The sequence below is a fragment of the Colletes latitarsis genome, chromosome 10, assembly GCF_051014445.1.
Source record: "Colletes latitarsis isolate SP2378_abdomen chromosome 10, iyColLati1, whole genome shotgun sequence".
Classification (NCBI taxonomy): domain Eukaryota; kingdom Metazoa; phylum Arthropoda; class Insecta; order Hymenoptera; family Colletidae; genus Colletes; species Colletes latitarsis.
The window spans coordinates 11,267,604-11,283,343 of record NC_135143.1 but is presented as its reverse complement, the minus strand read 5'-3'; the positions used below and the strand labels follow the sequence as shown (position 1 = coordinate 11,283,343).

At 44.0% G+C, this 15,740-nt stretch overlaps 1 protein-coding gene across 4 annotated transcripts in view; it reads left to right on the top strand.

Moving 5' to 3' along the window:
- The window catches only part of LOC143346684 (protein apterous-like), an 84,076-nt gene extending 68,802 nt beyond the window's left edge, over positions 1-15,274 (top strand). Inside the window, exons 5-7 of one of the 4 annotated variants that reach the window (XR_013080492.1) lie at positions 7,050-7,267; positions 13,614-14,399; positions 14,535-15,274. Coding sequence is in view for 3 of the 4 variants with exons in the window: in XM_076775021.1 (XP_076631136.1) it covers positions 7,050-7,267; positions 13,614-13,829 (434 nt within the window). In the remaining variant the exon portion in view is untranslated. Of the gene's footprint in view, positions 1-7,049; positions 7,268-13,613 lie in introns of all 4 variants that reach the window. The other 3 variants (XM_076775021.1, XM_076775019.1, XM_076775020.1) reach the window with 3 other exon arrangements.
- The last annotated feature ends 466 nt before the right edge of the window (positions 15,275-15,740 follow it).

Sequence of the window (15,740 nt, the reverse complement as noted above, 5' to 3'; positions counted from 1 at the left end):
TAATGTTTAAAAAAGCAAACTACGTGTATTTTGGTGGAGAATATGTACAAATCGCAAAAATGTTCGAAAAGTTGGTCCTTGACCCCGCAAAATGGGGAAAACCCCATAAAAATGGTCCAATTTTCAAACAGCCATAACTCCTACAATTGTGAATATATTTGAATGAAACTTTTTTCTGAAGTAGAGCTCATGGGTACCTACAAAAAAGTATTCGACAACTTTTCTATAGGGTGTCAAATAAAGCTACTGAAAATCAAAAACTTATTTTTAAGAAAAATCGACAGGGGGTAGGTGCCTAAATTTTTCGACGAAAAAAGAAAATTTCAAATCGTTCTGGAAAAATTATTTTCGGTTGCTGGAGTCAATTACAATCATTTTTGGTCAATATACATATCCTCGAAATCCTACGCATTTTCGGGAAAAAAATTCATTACCGAAAATTTAAGGTGAAGCCAGAAATGTCTGCCCGAATTTTCATGCGAATTTTTAAAACGTCATAACTTCTGAACGGATTGGACGATTTTAATGTTTAAAAAAGCAAACTACGCGTATTTTGGTGGAGAATATGTACAAATCGCAAAAATGTTCGAAAAGTTGGTCCTTGACCCCGCAAAATGAGAAAAACCCCATAAAAATGGTCCAATTTTCAAACAGCCATAACTCCTACAATTATGAATATATTTCAATGAAACTTTTTTCTGAAGTAGAGCTCATGGGTACCTACAAAAAAGTATTCGACAACTTTTCTATAGGGTGTCAAATAAAGCTACTGAAAATCAAAAACTTATTTTTAAGAAAAATCGACAGGGGGTAGGTGCCTAAATTTTTCGACGAAAAAAGAAAATTTCAAATCGTTCTGGAAAAATTATTTTCAGTTGTGGGGGTCAATTACAATCATTATTGATGAATACACATACCCCTGAAATCTTACGCACTTTTGAGAAAAAAATTCCGGAAGGTGTCTAAATTTTTCGGTGAAATTGAAAAGTTGTGAATCGTTCTGAAAAAATTATTTTCAGTTGCGGGGGTCAATTACAATTATTGTTGGTGGATACACATACCCCCGAAATCCTACGTACTTCCGAGAAAAAAATTCCTTACCGAAAATATAATGTGTCGGTGTTTTAATTTATTCAATATGGAAGTTACGTACTCCGTTCTTTCGCAAACATCAAAATTTTATATTTTATTGTTGTTCGCGTGAAATCGCATGTATATAGCAGAAATGTGCAACCAGTTTGGAAATCTAGTAACAGCTTAAAGAATAAATAACAAAATTGTAAAGAGTCTGATAAAAGAGATAAGTTTCTGTACGTTGCTCCGCGTTAGAACGTATCGTGCAATACGTACAGTTTGCAGTTAGAAAGCAATGACTTGTATCTCATGAATTTGGTATATTATTTTTTGGACCGTGAAGTTGGCGAATATTCGCTCAATAACAAGAAAGCACTAGAAGGCGTGGAGTGTTATTGAACCCTTTTATCTCCTGGCGCGAATTAGTAGCGCGAAAACTCTTCGTTTATCAGATACATGCACGAAATGCTTCGATAACATTTAATTTTACGTTATATAATATAACTCATCCGTCACAGTTTTCGCGCGAATCTTTATTAGATTCCAACCGGAACTCCAAAGTTGCAAATTGCCGGCTCTAAAAAAAAAAGTTTTATTCCATGGCAATTTCCTTTCGAAACGTGTAATCTAAATGTCACAATCGCGTTAGCTGGTTGATCACCGGCGAGCTGGCAAAGTCGAACGCAGTACAAAGGCTCGGCTAAATCAGTAAATCAACGAACCACTTGAGAGAGTTCCGAGACGCGTGTCCCGATACCGCCCGACATTCCCTCTAATTACACTAATGTCTTTCAAGTCGAACTTGATCTCTTTCGTTCGAAAATCACACAACAAGTGCTACTTCGAAATATCTTTCGAACTTAGAATTTAGAATTTGCTACGACACTGTTTAACACACTTTAAACGCCTACGCCAAGTGTTCGTGTTTGTTGATATCGATAAATGTTTATTGCACACGATTCCTCGGTTTTCCAATTCGACTGGATCCGTAGAAGCGGACTGGGAACGAAAGCGTTGCATCGACTCGAGGAAAGAAAGTTGCATTTAACCGGGGAATACTGTATCGAGAAAGGGAAAAGTTTCAGAGACGAAACGTACTCGTCGATGGCTCTGAACAGTTAAGTTTCGCGTCGATTGCCGTTCGAAAACGCGCTAATTCGATTTAAAACGTCAGAATCGGGTTGATCACCGGCTCGCTGGCAAAGTCGAACGCGGCACAAAGGCCCCGAGTAAATCAGCGTTGCCGCGTGTCCGCTCGAGCCCGGACTACCTGAAAGAGTTCCGCGACGCGTGTTCAGATATCGCCGGCGTTCCTTCTAATTATATTGCACGACCAGCTGTCCGCGTAACGTGGTTAATTTAGCACCGCCGTCCGGCCAAAAGGCTGTAACCGCGAAACGAAGGAAGTCGCCGCAGCGGCCACGGTGAGTTATCGACTCTTCCTCGCGCGGTATCATCTCTAGCTGTTCGCGCGCTCGGTTGTAGCGGTTGTCGGTACCCGGCCGGGATTTTCATTATTCTTGGCGGGCGGTTGTTCCGCGATGGCAATCGCCGAAAATTCCACCGCGACAGAGGCCTGGTCTTCTCCTCCCCCGGCCTCAGGTTCCAAGACCCGTGAGCAGTTCTGGTCCGCGAGACGTCTCCAGCGAGCGGTCAGATCGCGCACGTACACCGCGCGTCCCGGATACACGAATCCCGACTCCCTCGGCGTGATTTACGGGCGCGCGTGGGCGTGCGGTGTTTGCCACCGAACCCTGATAAAATTTGTCGGCGCGACATAAATTCACGAATCCAATCCCAACAAAGCGTGTACGTGTCGCGCGTGGGCAGAGCGCGCCGGCACTCGGCGGCAGCTTCCTTTCCTCCCGACCAGCGAAGAACTTAATTTTCGATTGTTGACCGACCGTGGGAACAACGGCTCCTCGCGTCGAGCGGATCGACGGAACCACCAACCGAGAGTCCACGGGACCGACGACCAGTTTTTCGTCCTCTTGTTCCCCTTTTTGCAGTTTTCAGTTCCTTCTTTCGTTCCTGTTTTGTTTCGACGAGCCGATCTTTACGGACTGAAAATTCTGATTGCCGTGAAAGCGAATCGGACCACGGGTTGCTACGTTCGCGTGGATTCGTTTTACAGCGATCTGGTACTATTAAATTGTCGATTGTTAAGCTTGATCGCGTTGCACGCGAAAGGGAGAAACACCGAGAGCGAACAGAGAAAAATGTTCAATGTGTGTTTATACTACTGGTTCTAAAATCATTCAGAAGTCGAGATATGCAGGAAGGATTGGAATTGCCGCAAAAGTGAATCGTTCTACGGTGATCTCTTGTTAACGTTCGCTGGCTTGATCCGCGATGCGAACGTTATCGAGGGAGGTATTATTAAATTGTCGACTCTTACTTCTGTCAATTTTAATCGCATTGCAGACGAATGTGCAGAAGTCAAAGTATGCAATATTGTTATAATTTAAGTCTTTACATTAAGTTCGTGTTGGTAAACTTAGCACACGCTCGTGGTAGAATTCCACAAGTTCAGACCGGTTTTAGAAAGATTTTGTATAGGAGCAAGTTATTTGCAATCGAAAGTTTTGATCTGCGACTTATCAACCAAGCTGTTCTGGTTGATTAATTTATCGCGTAGAATTCTACAGTTAATTTTAGAATTATTGTAAAAGTTTTGATCGACTTCATTTTCATCCGGTGCCTCTTTCTTTTTTTTTACCGTGGGTAATGTTGCGGATTCACGAATGACTGGAAATTACTTTCTTCTATTTGCTCGTTCGAGGGCTGGTCCGGACGAAGCGCGAGAATTTATCGTCGGAAATAAAATAATTTGATAGCGGGGACTTCTGCGTCGATCGGGCCTTTTTTTCTGGCAAGGTCATCCGGCCCGCTCGGAACATTAACGTTTGCTTTGTATTTTCTATTTTTCGACGATCTTCGTCGCTTTTTCGTCGCGACCAGAGAAGAAGGCCGGGCTTGTCCGTGAATGAGACGTTGCGGGTCTTCTTTTAGAAATTTGAGATTGGCTATTTGAGCCCCGACGGGCACGGGAGACGTTTCAATTTGGAGTAAAATCGTTATTTAAAGACGTATATTTTTAAACGATCAACATCTATGTTTAACTTGTTTGCATCGTAGGAAAAATATGTCAGTAATTTATTCTGAGCTACCACTACCCGATCACAATATCGATAGTTCAAGTATTCATTAAAAGAGCAACGGCCTCCGACGTTCACGGTAATCAGTGAAACACAAAATTTCTGCTTCTAAAATAATTTAACATTCACCATCCCCCGATATGGCAGCAGAGCTCAAATAACCCCGGTTTAACGACGAGTAGCGGAACGTTAATCGCTTAAAGGGCCTCAGAACTGCCGATAAATATATTTTTCGGTAATGAAAATTTAACTCGTCGATAACCTCGACTCCCACCCCTCGAGCCCCGAGCTTTTTGCGATCGAGTGATGGTTCTTGTATTACCCGCGTTGCAAATAAAATTTTCGAAAAAAAAAAATCTCGATCCTCTCTGGATGAAAATCATCAATTAATCCCAGCGGCCAATGAGTGGTAAACTGATAAAAAAAAAAAAAATCGCTCGCTCTAGTTACCGGAGCTGGCGTAGATGAACGGACGATAACCGTAGCGATCTCGATCTTATCGATCCGGTCGATTCATCGACTACCGGAGGCCCGCGGTCGTTCAGCGACTGTCAAGCGGCGCTTTATCTTCCGGGACAAGCGAAGTCTCGAGGACAAGATAGGTATACCCGGAATGAGGTATCGTGCCTACAAACTATTTGCTGCATAGAGTTGTAATTGGCCGTGTATCCACTGGTCTTTCGCATACGCTATCACCCTTCTTGTTTGCACTCGAGGAGCTAATGAGCTGTGATACACATCAAACAGCGCTAGAGTCGCGACCGGCGGCATTGCCCGCTTCCGACGGTTCTTCGCGTTGCCTCGGCTCTTGCGATCCTCGCTTCGAGAACTTTATTCGCCATCGGGACGCGCACAGACCCTGTCAATACGATCATCGATCTAAATCCATGAAATTTCATGCTCGTTTACGCGGTACAATTTTGTTAACCCATTCGGGACTGAGGGAATCTAGCTAGTGAAAAGTTAGGAGATCTTGGTAGCTTCTTGTTACTTAATTTTGCGAGGGTTTCTACGCGTTAGGGCGGTTTGTCGAAATACAGATTATTGCAAACATTACCCAGTACCATTTATTTTTTAATATTTATATTCGCCTTTGAACAGGTATCAGAATATGGCATAAAAATATAAGACAAAAGTTAGAGTTTAATTTAGCAAAATTTTAATTGTCATAACTTTTGAACTAACGTGTTTAGATCGTGAGTTCTACAGTGCTTTTCTGTAGAGATTTTCTCTCTAGTCTAATTAAAAGTATAATTTTTATTTTAAAAAAGGTACAATTACATTTCCCATGCTCGACGATGCACAGAAGCGCATACAATTATTTTCCTGATTATTTGCTGACAGTGAATTCGTACAGTCAAAATATTCTCATAAATTCAATATCAAAAATAGAAATTTTTTAGTTCCGATATTTTGGGTGCCCCCCATCTATACAGGGTGTTCAGCCACCCCTGGGAAAAATTGTAATGGGAGATTCTAGAGGCCAAAATAAGACGAAAATCAAGAAATTCAATTTCTCGATTGAGGCTTCGTTAAAAAGTTATTAAAAAATTAAATTAAAAATTTTTCAAATCGTTCTAAAAAAATTATTTTCGATTGCAGGGGCCGATTGCAATCATTTTTGGTCATTACATATACCCCCGAAATCTTACGCATTTTCGAAAAAAAAATTGCTTATCGAAAATCTAATGCGAGGCTAGAAATGCTTCTCTGAAATTTCATGCGTATCTTTAAAATGTCATAACTCCTGAACGGATTGGACGATTTTAATGTTCAAAAAGCCAAACGCCGCGTATTTTAGTGTAGAATATGTAGCAATTATAAAAATATTCGAAAAGTTGTTCCTTAACCCCGAAAAATAAGAAAAACCCTATAAAAATGGTTCAATTTTCAAACGACAATATCTCCTACAATAGTAAATGTATTTCCATGAAACTTTTTTCTGAAGTAGAGCCCATGGGTACCTACAAAAAAGTATTAGACAACTTTTCTGTAGAACGTCAAACAAATGTATTAAAAATGAAAAACAAATTTTAAAGAAAAATCGACAGGGGGTGCCTAAATTTTTCGGCGAAAAAAGAAAATTTCAAATCGTTCTGGAAAAATTATTTTCGGTTGCGGGGGTCAATTACAATCATGTTTGGTCATTAGGCATACACTTGAAATCCTATCCACTTTCGAGAAAAAAATTCGTGAAGGTATGAAAATCGACAAAATTAAAAAATTTCAAATCGTTCTGGAAAAATTATTTTCGGTTGCGGGGGTCAATTACAATCGTTTCTGGTGAATAGACATGCCCCCGATATCCTGCACATTTTCGAGAAATAAATTCAGTACGGGTGAAATTTTAAACGTTAATAACTTTTTAACGAAGCCTCCATCAACAAATTGGTATTCTTGATTTTCGTTTTATTTTGGCCTCTAGAGTTTCCCATTAAAATTTTTCCCAAGGGTGGCCGAACACCCTGTATATTACAGTACATCGATGATAGAGAAAAAATTTTAAAGCCTTCCCTTTTTCCCCCAAAGGAATTCCCCAAGTAACCCGTTTACGCGAAACGATAACTCGAACGCACAGCGAACAATGTAACATCGTAACAATGTTGCCGGAACGTTGACGTAAGTGGTATCGGAACGATGGACGGTGTTCCAGCCGAAACATAAATCTAACTGGTCCAACCCCTCGCGGAGAGTTCGAACGCCGCCGGAAAAGATCCACCGTCCTGATACACCCGATACGGGCGGTTTCAAAAATACCCGCGCGACACCGGTGTTTAATTAAGACGCATAATCCGGATGTTGGGATTTATGTTGCAGATTTAAACGCGGACTACATAGATATGCCCTTCGGTAGAGGGGGCCCGGCTACTCCCGGCATGCCTGGTTCCAACAGCAGAACAAAACGAATGAGAACGAGTTTCAAGCATCACCAGTTAAGGACGATGAAGAGTTACTTCGCGATCAATCACAATCCCGATGCGAAGGATCTCAAGCAACTTTCCCAGAAAACTGGCTTGCCAAAAAGGGTGCTGCAGGTAAGATTTGCCACGATTCCCATAGTCTAGAGTCGCGTCGTTTCGAGCAAATCGAGCCTCGTGTCGCGATCGAGCGTGCCTCGGCGGCTAGCGTTCGATCAAAGTCTGTTGTCTGACGATACACGGGTCTCTGTCACTTGGCTCTTTCGTGCCTCGTTTCGAGACAATTCGTCGCGAACGGTAGGCGTAAAATTGAGCAGGTAAAATGTTACATGTGTCATCGTTCACAGAATTAACGCTATGATGTGTTATAACAATGAAATGCCTATTATGATATAAACGTTGACAGAGAGAACGATATTTATTATGCAAAAATAAGAAGCTGGTGTCTGGTATAATCTCTTTCCTATGGATTCTCTCTCCCGAGTTTGTAGGAAGTAGATTATACTATAACCAATCAGACCAGAACTGTTCACCTCTGAATAGTTCAAATACACGAATTTTTTACTTACAAAATTCCAAACTGCATTTACAAAAATACACTTATTCGGAGATCTATTTTTTACTCGATAAAGTGATTCGCTAGAAATACACAACTTTAGACACAACTGATAATAAACGTGGCCTTCCAGCGTTCCTAACTGTCGCAGAATCTATTAAAGCATATTACCAAGCATGATTTTCTATAAATATTATTTACATCAGAACTTTGCGTCCAGTTTCGTTCCTTGTTTTAGAACCGAATACGTGGTAACTTTATCTTAAAGACCAGATAAGCACGAGTTTGCGCAGAAAGTAGACTTTGAAATAGAAAGTGTGGTCATCAAAGCGTACTGGTTTTACAAAATAACATGGTTATCGTTTAAATAAATAGAGTATTTACGAGGGAGAGGAAGGCTGGCCAACGAGCGATTCGTAACGCGTGCGAAGTGTCGCGGAATCGTCGCGATGCGTAATTAAAGTGAAATTTACAGGGTGGCTTCGCGGGAAAAGTATTCGCGTCGGGGCGAGCGAGCGGCCTCCTCCAATTAGTGCGCGGCGTCAATGACGCATGACGCCCTTCATAGACGCTAAAAGTATCCGGGACCTTTGGGTATACGTCGTTTTGGACAGATTGTATCGTCGGTGCCGTCCTCGTGTTGTTCGATTCGGGCTGTGTCTTTGGAATTTATGCGACCGCGTTACGTTTATTTCTGCGGCCCTTGAAACGCCGAAACACGCGCTCTCGGTGGGAGGTTAAAGATAGAAGAGATTGTTAGTGCGCGAAAAGGCCAGAGAAAATTGTTGTGCCCTGTTTTCTGACTTGCAACGAAGATAAATACGGCGGTCGTTCTTTCAGAGTTTCAAAAATTCAACGATTCGAGCACTATTTTCGTTATTGAATGGTTCTTCCCTTTGCTACTTTCGCGATTTATCGCGTGAATCAGGATCAGGACACTTTTGTAAACCGAAAATTTGTTGAACCTCTTATAAAATTCGTAACTAATACACTTTCCTGTATAATTGAGTGAATTGCGAATATTTATTCCCAAGTGTATACCCTGAAGAGGATGGGTAATGAATTTTTGAGTAACATCTCGCTCAATAAAAAATATATTAAACTACTTTAACGAATAAAAATATCGAAGGCTCTCGCGAGGAATATTGAAAGAGCTTTTGTTAATGGCGCGTAGGATCCTCAAAATCATCTTGGAAAAGGAAGCCCCGTTATTAAAAGAGAACGGTACTCTAGGATTTAGTATTTATTCCCGAGCGAAGGAACGCCTTTTATTCGGTCGTGCCGCGAATTATTCCGAGCGGCGCGTGAAAACGAACAAATCGCGAAGAAAAAGGCTCGCAGAAAGTCTCATTAAGGGAATCGTACAAAAAACTCTTGGTCGATTCCTCCGTTCCGTCGTAGCAAGATTTCCCCGATCTTCTTTGCGAACGGAGCTCTCCGACTGGTACCAAAATAAAGCACACGAACGCACGGTAGAAAGTCTCGAAGATGGTCTCTCTCGCGAGCAACGTCAGATATCCATCGCACGACGGCGAAAGAACGGTCTAGGGAAGGAGGAGGCTGTTTTCCAGTGCTTGGTTAAAGGAACAAAAACAAACGAGAAAAAAATGGAAAAACGCCGAGAAACGCGCGGAAAAATCTCGAGACTGACGGGATGAATAAGTGCCGAGTATAGGTCAGTTTTATTCGTGTAAATACAAACTCTGTTAATTCCTCGCTGTTCGAATATAATTACAAAATTTTCTTCCGACATTGTTTCGGGATTTCGAGTAATAGAATTTTCCTTAAGAAAAAGTATTAATAGAAAATCGTGGGATCCTCTGAGTTTTCAGGGGATTCAAGGAGTCTCGCGCGAATTCGAGTCGTATTTAATACGTGATAATTTCTCGAATACGATCCTCTCGCTATCCGACGAAGAAAGGACAGTCGAGGGTAGAAGGGGGGAGACGCGGTTGCTTTCAGAAAAAGAAAAAAAAGGGATGGAGAAAAAGCAGAGAAAGGTGCAGAGAAAAATCGCGGCTGGAAGATGGATAGCCGGTGGTTCTCGATGCGTATTTTTTCCTTTTTTTTTTTCTTTCCCCCTGGTCGCGCGTATGCCGGGACTCCTATAAAAATATTCACGTGCGGCCGAACCCGCGGAGACGTACGCGCGCGCTTCTCCCAATTAGTGCGTGCTGCCGGCGGCGCGTTGAGGTAAAAGAACCGCATGGGCCGCGTGATATTTCCGTCGACGAAGCCTCTGTGGCCTTTCTCCGTAATTATGGCCCTCCGTCAATCCGCCGCTGCTCGAAATCCCCCCGGTCGGGTCTGGTCGGCGAAGTTTTGTTGTAACGAGCGCGACCGCCGCTGCTCTCGTTAACCCACTACCGTTAAATTACATAGGCGAATCTATTCAGTTGGCCCTCCCGCGCTTTAATTCGGCCCAGGGACCGCCGATCGATCGCGGATCGACGATTAACGCTGCCCCCGGACCAACGGAATCACCGGTTACCCGTCGATTAGTCCTCGTGCTTCCGAGCTTCTGGGCTTTCGGGCCCGCTCAGGGAACACCGAGACAGCTTCCGGTTGTTTCGCGGCTGGACCCCTGGGTTTTTATGGGAAATTAATCTGTGCCGCTCGAGGAAGGCCCTGATGGACGGTTTGAGGATCGTCAGCCGTTCCACGGACCAATTTCATGGGTTGGCGGAAGGTTTTGGGCGTGAGTGAGCGTCTCGGGTGAAGGAATTGCGGTTTCTGGTGTTTAATTACCGGTAATAGGCACCATGACGAAATAATACGGAAATATATCTTGGGACTCAAAGTATGATCAATGCTGACTAATGCTTTTTGACTGAGAAATATCCACCTTGTTCGAATCAGATTCGGCCGAAGAAATTGCAGTTTTTGATGTTTAATTTCCAGTAATCGCTATATATGACTAAAACTGACTAATACTTTTCGACTGAGCAAAGTCTACGGCTATAATTCCAGTTACGATTGTTATGATATGAGATTCTCCTTATGAGTAAATACCACGCCTCAGTTTCACGAGTTTCGCTAACTCTTTAATTTCAAACTATCTTTTCCCCTATCGAGAATTTGACATCCTCTGTTTCTGAGATCGAGTAAATTAAAAATTTCCTAGATTCCTAACTCTTCCTAGAAGCTTCCATGCTGGCACGGAACCCCCAAAACACGCGGTTCGCCGGAGAACTCCCAAAGAGCGTTCTTTCGACGTCCCGTTCGCCGCGCCTCCATTCTTGCATCCGTTTCCGTGCAACAAACTTCGCATCCTTGCATCCAGCAGCCCTTGGCGCGTCCCTGAGTCCATTAGCTCGACGCATCCTGAGCGTTTAGGACAAAACCGTCGCGACTACAAAGCCCGGAGCTTCTCCCTCGTGACGAAAGGGTAAAATCCTCGAAATCCTTGGCACTTTAGCTGGAACCGGGAGCACAGACTCGCCTTGGGATCCATGCAGACGCGGTGACTCGATGGCGCCGGCAGCAGCCAAAGAAGATATAGAGAAAGAGAAAAGACTGGGGTCGTCGGGTGGCCCGGGGGAGGAGGAGGAGAGCAAGGGAGAAACATAGAGAGAGACAGAGGGAGAGAGAGAGAGAGAGAAAGAGAGAGAGAGAAAGAGAGAGAGAGAGCCAGCCTATTGTATTCGGTGCGGCGTAGGGTTCTTGGTCGCCATCTTGCTTGATATTGATCGCGAAACGCACGAATACTCGCTCATTCGCCGCGGCTGCGTTCGTCGCCGCTCTCCTCTTTCGTCGACTGTGTGCGTGTTGGCTTGCACACGCTCACGGACGCGAGCACCTAACTCGCACACAGACGCGGGTCTATCGCGTGCGCACCGCGGAGAGAAACACTCGTACGCTTCGACCACGAAGGGGAGGCCCACGTTGTGTCGGTTGGAAGTCTCTCCTGGTTTTCAGTCCGCGGGGGAGGAGACTATCTTGAAAATGGCGACGCGGATCCCGGTGCATCGAGGTCGTCTTTTATCTATCAGGAACACAGGGGGTAGAGAACCACACTGAGGAGGAGGGGGAGGAAAGGGGGGATGGAGGAGAGCCTCGAGTGTGCGTCGTCGCATTATATATTGTTGCATTGTACGGACGATGTAGCTATCCTAGCAGGGCCCAGGACCCGTCGCTGACGTGCCGGTGCGCGCGTGCTGTTGCATTTAAATTACTCCCTCCCCCACCCCCCTTCGCGTGTAAGCCCTCTCGATGAAGATATATACGAGGCGCGCGAGCTTTTTGGTCCTCGTTCCTCCGAGTGTTCTTCCCCTTTTGTCCCGGTCGCCGCGTTTCTTTTCGGGCGTCAAGTGTAACGACGCGCCGTTCAGGATAATCCCCGGATAGGGGCGCGACGTCTCTTCGTTTCACGGGAGCGGCACTTTGCCCGCACGAATTCGAAGAACGGAGGCGGAGGCATCGGGACGCTTGGAATTGCAACGCGTTCACCGCCGGACGTGTAAACCTTGCAATTCTTTGCGAGACTACAATTTTGATCTTAAACCTTTGTATACTGCGTAACCTAAAGCTTGATTCGGTACTTATTTTTGTAAGTTTGGTAACATTCTTATCTTTCTCGATGTCTGAACTTGAGAACGAATTTTTCTAGTTTCGCGGTGGAAAATCCTGTGCTCGAAACTTAGCGAACCGTAATGTGTTGGTGGAAGGGAAGAAAAATGGGGGTTGTAACTCCGTGAACCGGAGGATCTGCCTTCCTACCGCCAGGGAAATTGCAGGAGAGTGTATCGTTACAAGAGTTTACGCAATAAGTTATAGAAACCATGCTTGCAAGAACGAGTGAATCGTAGAAGAGAAACTACGAGAGAAATAATTTATGACTTTATGAGTTTATCGGTGTTACGTGCTTCCCTAAAATGTTCAGTGACTTAGAATTTGCTAGATTTTAATAATGGAATGGTATTCTATCGTTTTCGAAATCGCCTTGAGAATTTTTGGAATCGACCACCGAGAGTTCCGAGTTCGACGACGAAGAATGCTTGGAAGCTGACGACAATTATTTGTATTTAATGGAGGATTTCTCCTAGTTCCAAGCTCTGAGATAATTAGAATGCAAACAGTTAGCAGTTGTCGTCTGTACTGTTGAACAGAGCTTTGCGAATACCTCGTGAATCACAAATGCCTAATAACTTTTGATACTTAAAAGTAAGCATTTATCTGTAAATTTCAACGATCTATTCGAACGTGTTCCTAGCGATAAGAGCATTATTCATGTTTAAGCATTCGTGGCTCTCCAAAAGAGTACCTCGAAAATCTTTCCCTCTTTGAAAGTATCAATTTACGCGTATAACAAGTTCCTCAATTTCCATTCTGCTAAGAAGTTTTATAAGTTTGTTAATTACTAGATATTGAAACAGAAAGACGTTCGCTTATTTTTAGACTATTTATTCAAGGGCAACTGCTTTTATTTTTATTAATCAGTACACACTGTTAAATAATAAAAATTCCATAAATTACTCGCGCAAATTTCATAAATATTATCCAAACTTAATACAATTATCAACCCTTTGCGCTCCAAGAATGTATTTCGATATAAGCAACCGATGCAATGTTATCATGCCATTTTAGAGAATTGAAATTGTTCTTTTCCCCCAGAAAAATTTACAAACGCATCGTAATTAAAAATTTGTTTTAATTCGTTAATTAAGTTTGTATCGTGCAAAGGGTTAAGCAAACAATCCGGTAGACCATTGTCACACGCTCGAGCGATCATGGACGCTCGGACCTAGCCGACCGAAGCCGTCGGGATAAAAGTTTTTAAAAAGGTTCTCCCAAAAACCTAGCGATTTCTCGACTACTGGCGATTCTGTCTGTCCCTCGATCACCCCTTCGAGCGAACGTGAAAAAGCTCGACACTCACCTGTCGCCTGTCTCTCTCTCTGTTCGCAGGTCTGGTTCCAGAACGCCCGCGCAAAATGGCGGCGCATGGTGCTGAAGCAAGAGGGGAAATCGGACAAGTGCGACGGCGGCGTGGACGGCGGTTCCCTTGGCGACCTTGAGCTTTATGGGAACAGCACCGGAAGTGGCGGTCCGCCGATGAGTCCTCCATTCATGCTCGGCGGACCGCACAGTCCTGCGTCCTTGGCGTCCTTGGACTGCGCGTGATCCCCGAAATCCCGTTTCCGGACCAGGCCGATCGAACGAGACCAGCAAATGGACTCGTCGATGTTCTACGCGTCGAGGATCCGCGAACTGGACGCCAGAGAAATGGACGCGGGATTATTCTCGTCGGATCCGCGGATCCCGCTCGTCAACGAAGGCGCCGCGACGCTGTGAATAATTTATTTGTCGCGAACGAACCAAGTGGCGCTTCGCGTTCGGGGAGTTGGACCCGCGAAAAAACATCGGAGTGATTAGAATTCTAGTAGTTCGCGATAATGGACTCCTTAACGCGATCGTTTCGTGTCCGCAGGACGCCATTTCATTATTGGTAATTGACTTTTCATTAACGAGAAGCTCGTTTGGCAATCGTGTCGCTATGTTACGAACGAGCGGGGAGAAATACACGGTCGGATCAAAGTCAATTGGCACGGTCCTCTCCGAGAGGAAACTGCAAGTAGGAACCCTAGATCCGCTGGAGGTCCTGAGACGATTCTTGGATGAAAGGGAACGTGGACAGTGTCGGGTAATTTTTACAGCTCCAGAAATCAACTGTACGGTCCGATAGTTCTAAAGGTCGTTAAAATCGCGTACAATTCCTAATTTTATACGAACTCCTCGAGCGACTCTGTTACCCCCCTACATGCTGTACAGTAGAATCTCGATAAATGCCTGATGTTGAAGGTAAAAGTAACAGATCATGAACACAAGTAGTGGAGATATACTTCCTATGGTTCTTCCGAATCTCTCGCAATTATAGAGGTTTTACTGTAAACGCAACATGGCGGAGTTTCTCAAATCTTGAACCGCCTCTAGCAACTGAACACACAGCCTCGACCACTGCTATAAATTTGCAGCGTACAGTTTTTGTCACGGAGATTCCTACAGCGAAAGGGTTAAACTCTGGAGAGACAATGCGCGTGTGCCTAGCAGAGCAGCCAAGCGACGTGGCGGGGGTGGATGGACGACGCGTGGTGGTGGGGGGTAACTTTTTTTCGGCCTTGAGCGGCCAGTTGATGTTGATTCGACTTGGCGAACGACTTTCCTCCGTCACGGGATCGTCGACGATCGACCGTCGTCTCCCCGATCAAATATGGAGGACACGATTAAGGATCGATTAGTCGAACGAATAGAAAGCGTTGTATTTATTGTAGTCGACACGTCCGCACGTGTACACCTTTTCCGTCGGATCGTTGACTTCGTAACGAGCTTCGACGCACGCGTGGGCGTACACGCGATACGCGTTTCATCGAGGCGCTTCGACGTCGCCTCGTTCGAAAACGTTTGTAATTAGTTGTCGATGTCTATTTATTGGTTATAAGCGTTCTGAGGTAAGCCTAGTTAAGGGTTACGAACTTTACCAGTGCTGTGTGAAAATCCAACGTTTCCAGAGCGGGAGGAGGGGAGGGGAGGGGGGGAGATGTAATACTTTCGCTCGTGTTACGTAATAATATAAATAAATGAATATATATATAAATATATGTACGAACATAATAATATATATTAATATTATTATCGTTAGGTGAATTAGACGAGCTCTGATCGAGTGTATCGAGTCGATTGCGTTCGATTTCGCGCATCTCGATGAATATTCGTTTTCGGGACGTTGAAGTGCGGCGTGCGTCGGCGGAGAGTCATTGAAAATTGTTAATTAAAAAACGGAAAAGAGAGAAACGTGCTCTGGCGGTGTTTTGTGTCGCGCGAAACGTTGGGTTTTAACGTCGAGTAAATATAAATATATAAATATATATATATATAAATATATTATTTATAAATAAAATTCGGGCGCGTCGAGCGCGAGAACGACGTGTAATTATAATTATTGCTCAAAAAAATAAAAAGAATACGAAGAAAGTGGAGAATCGAGTGTAGCGGTAGGAGTAATGGCGGTTCGAAATCGCGCCCGATCGCGAATCC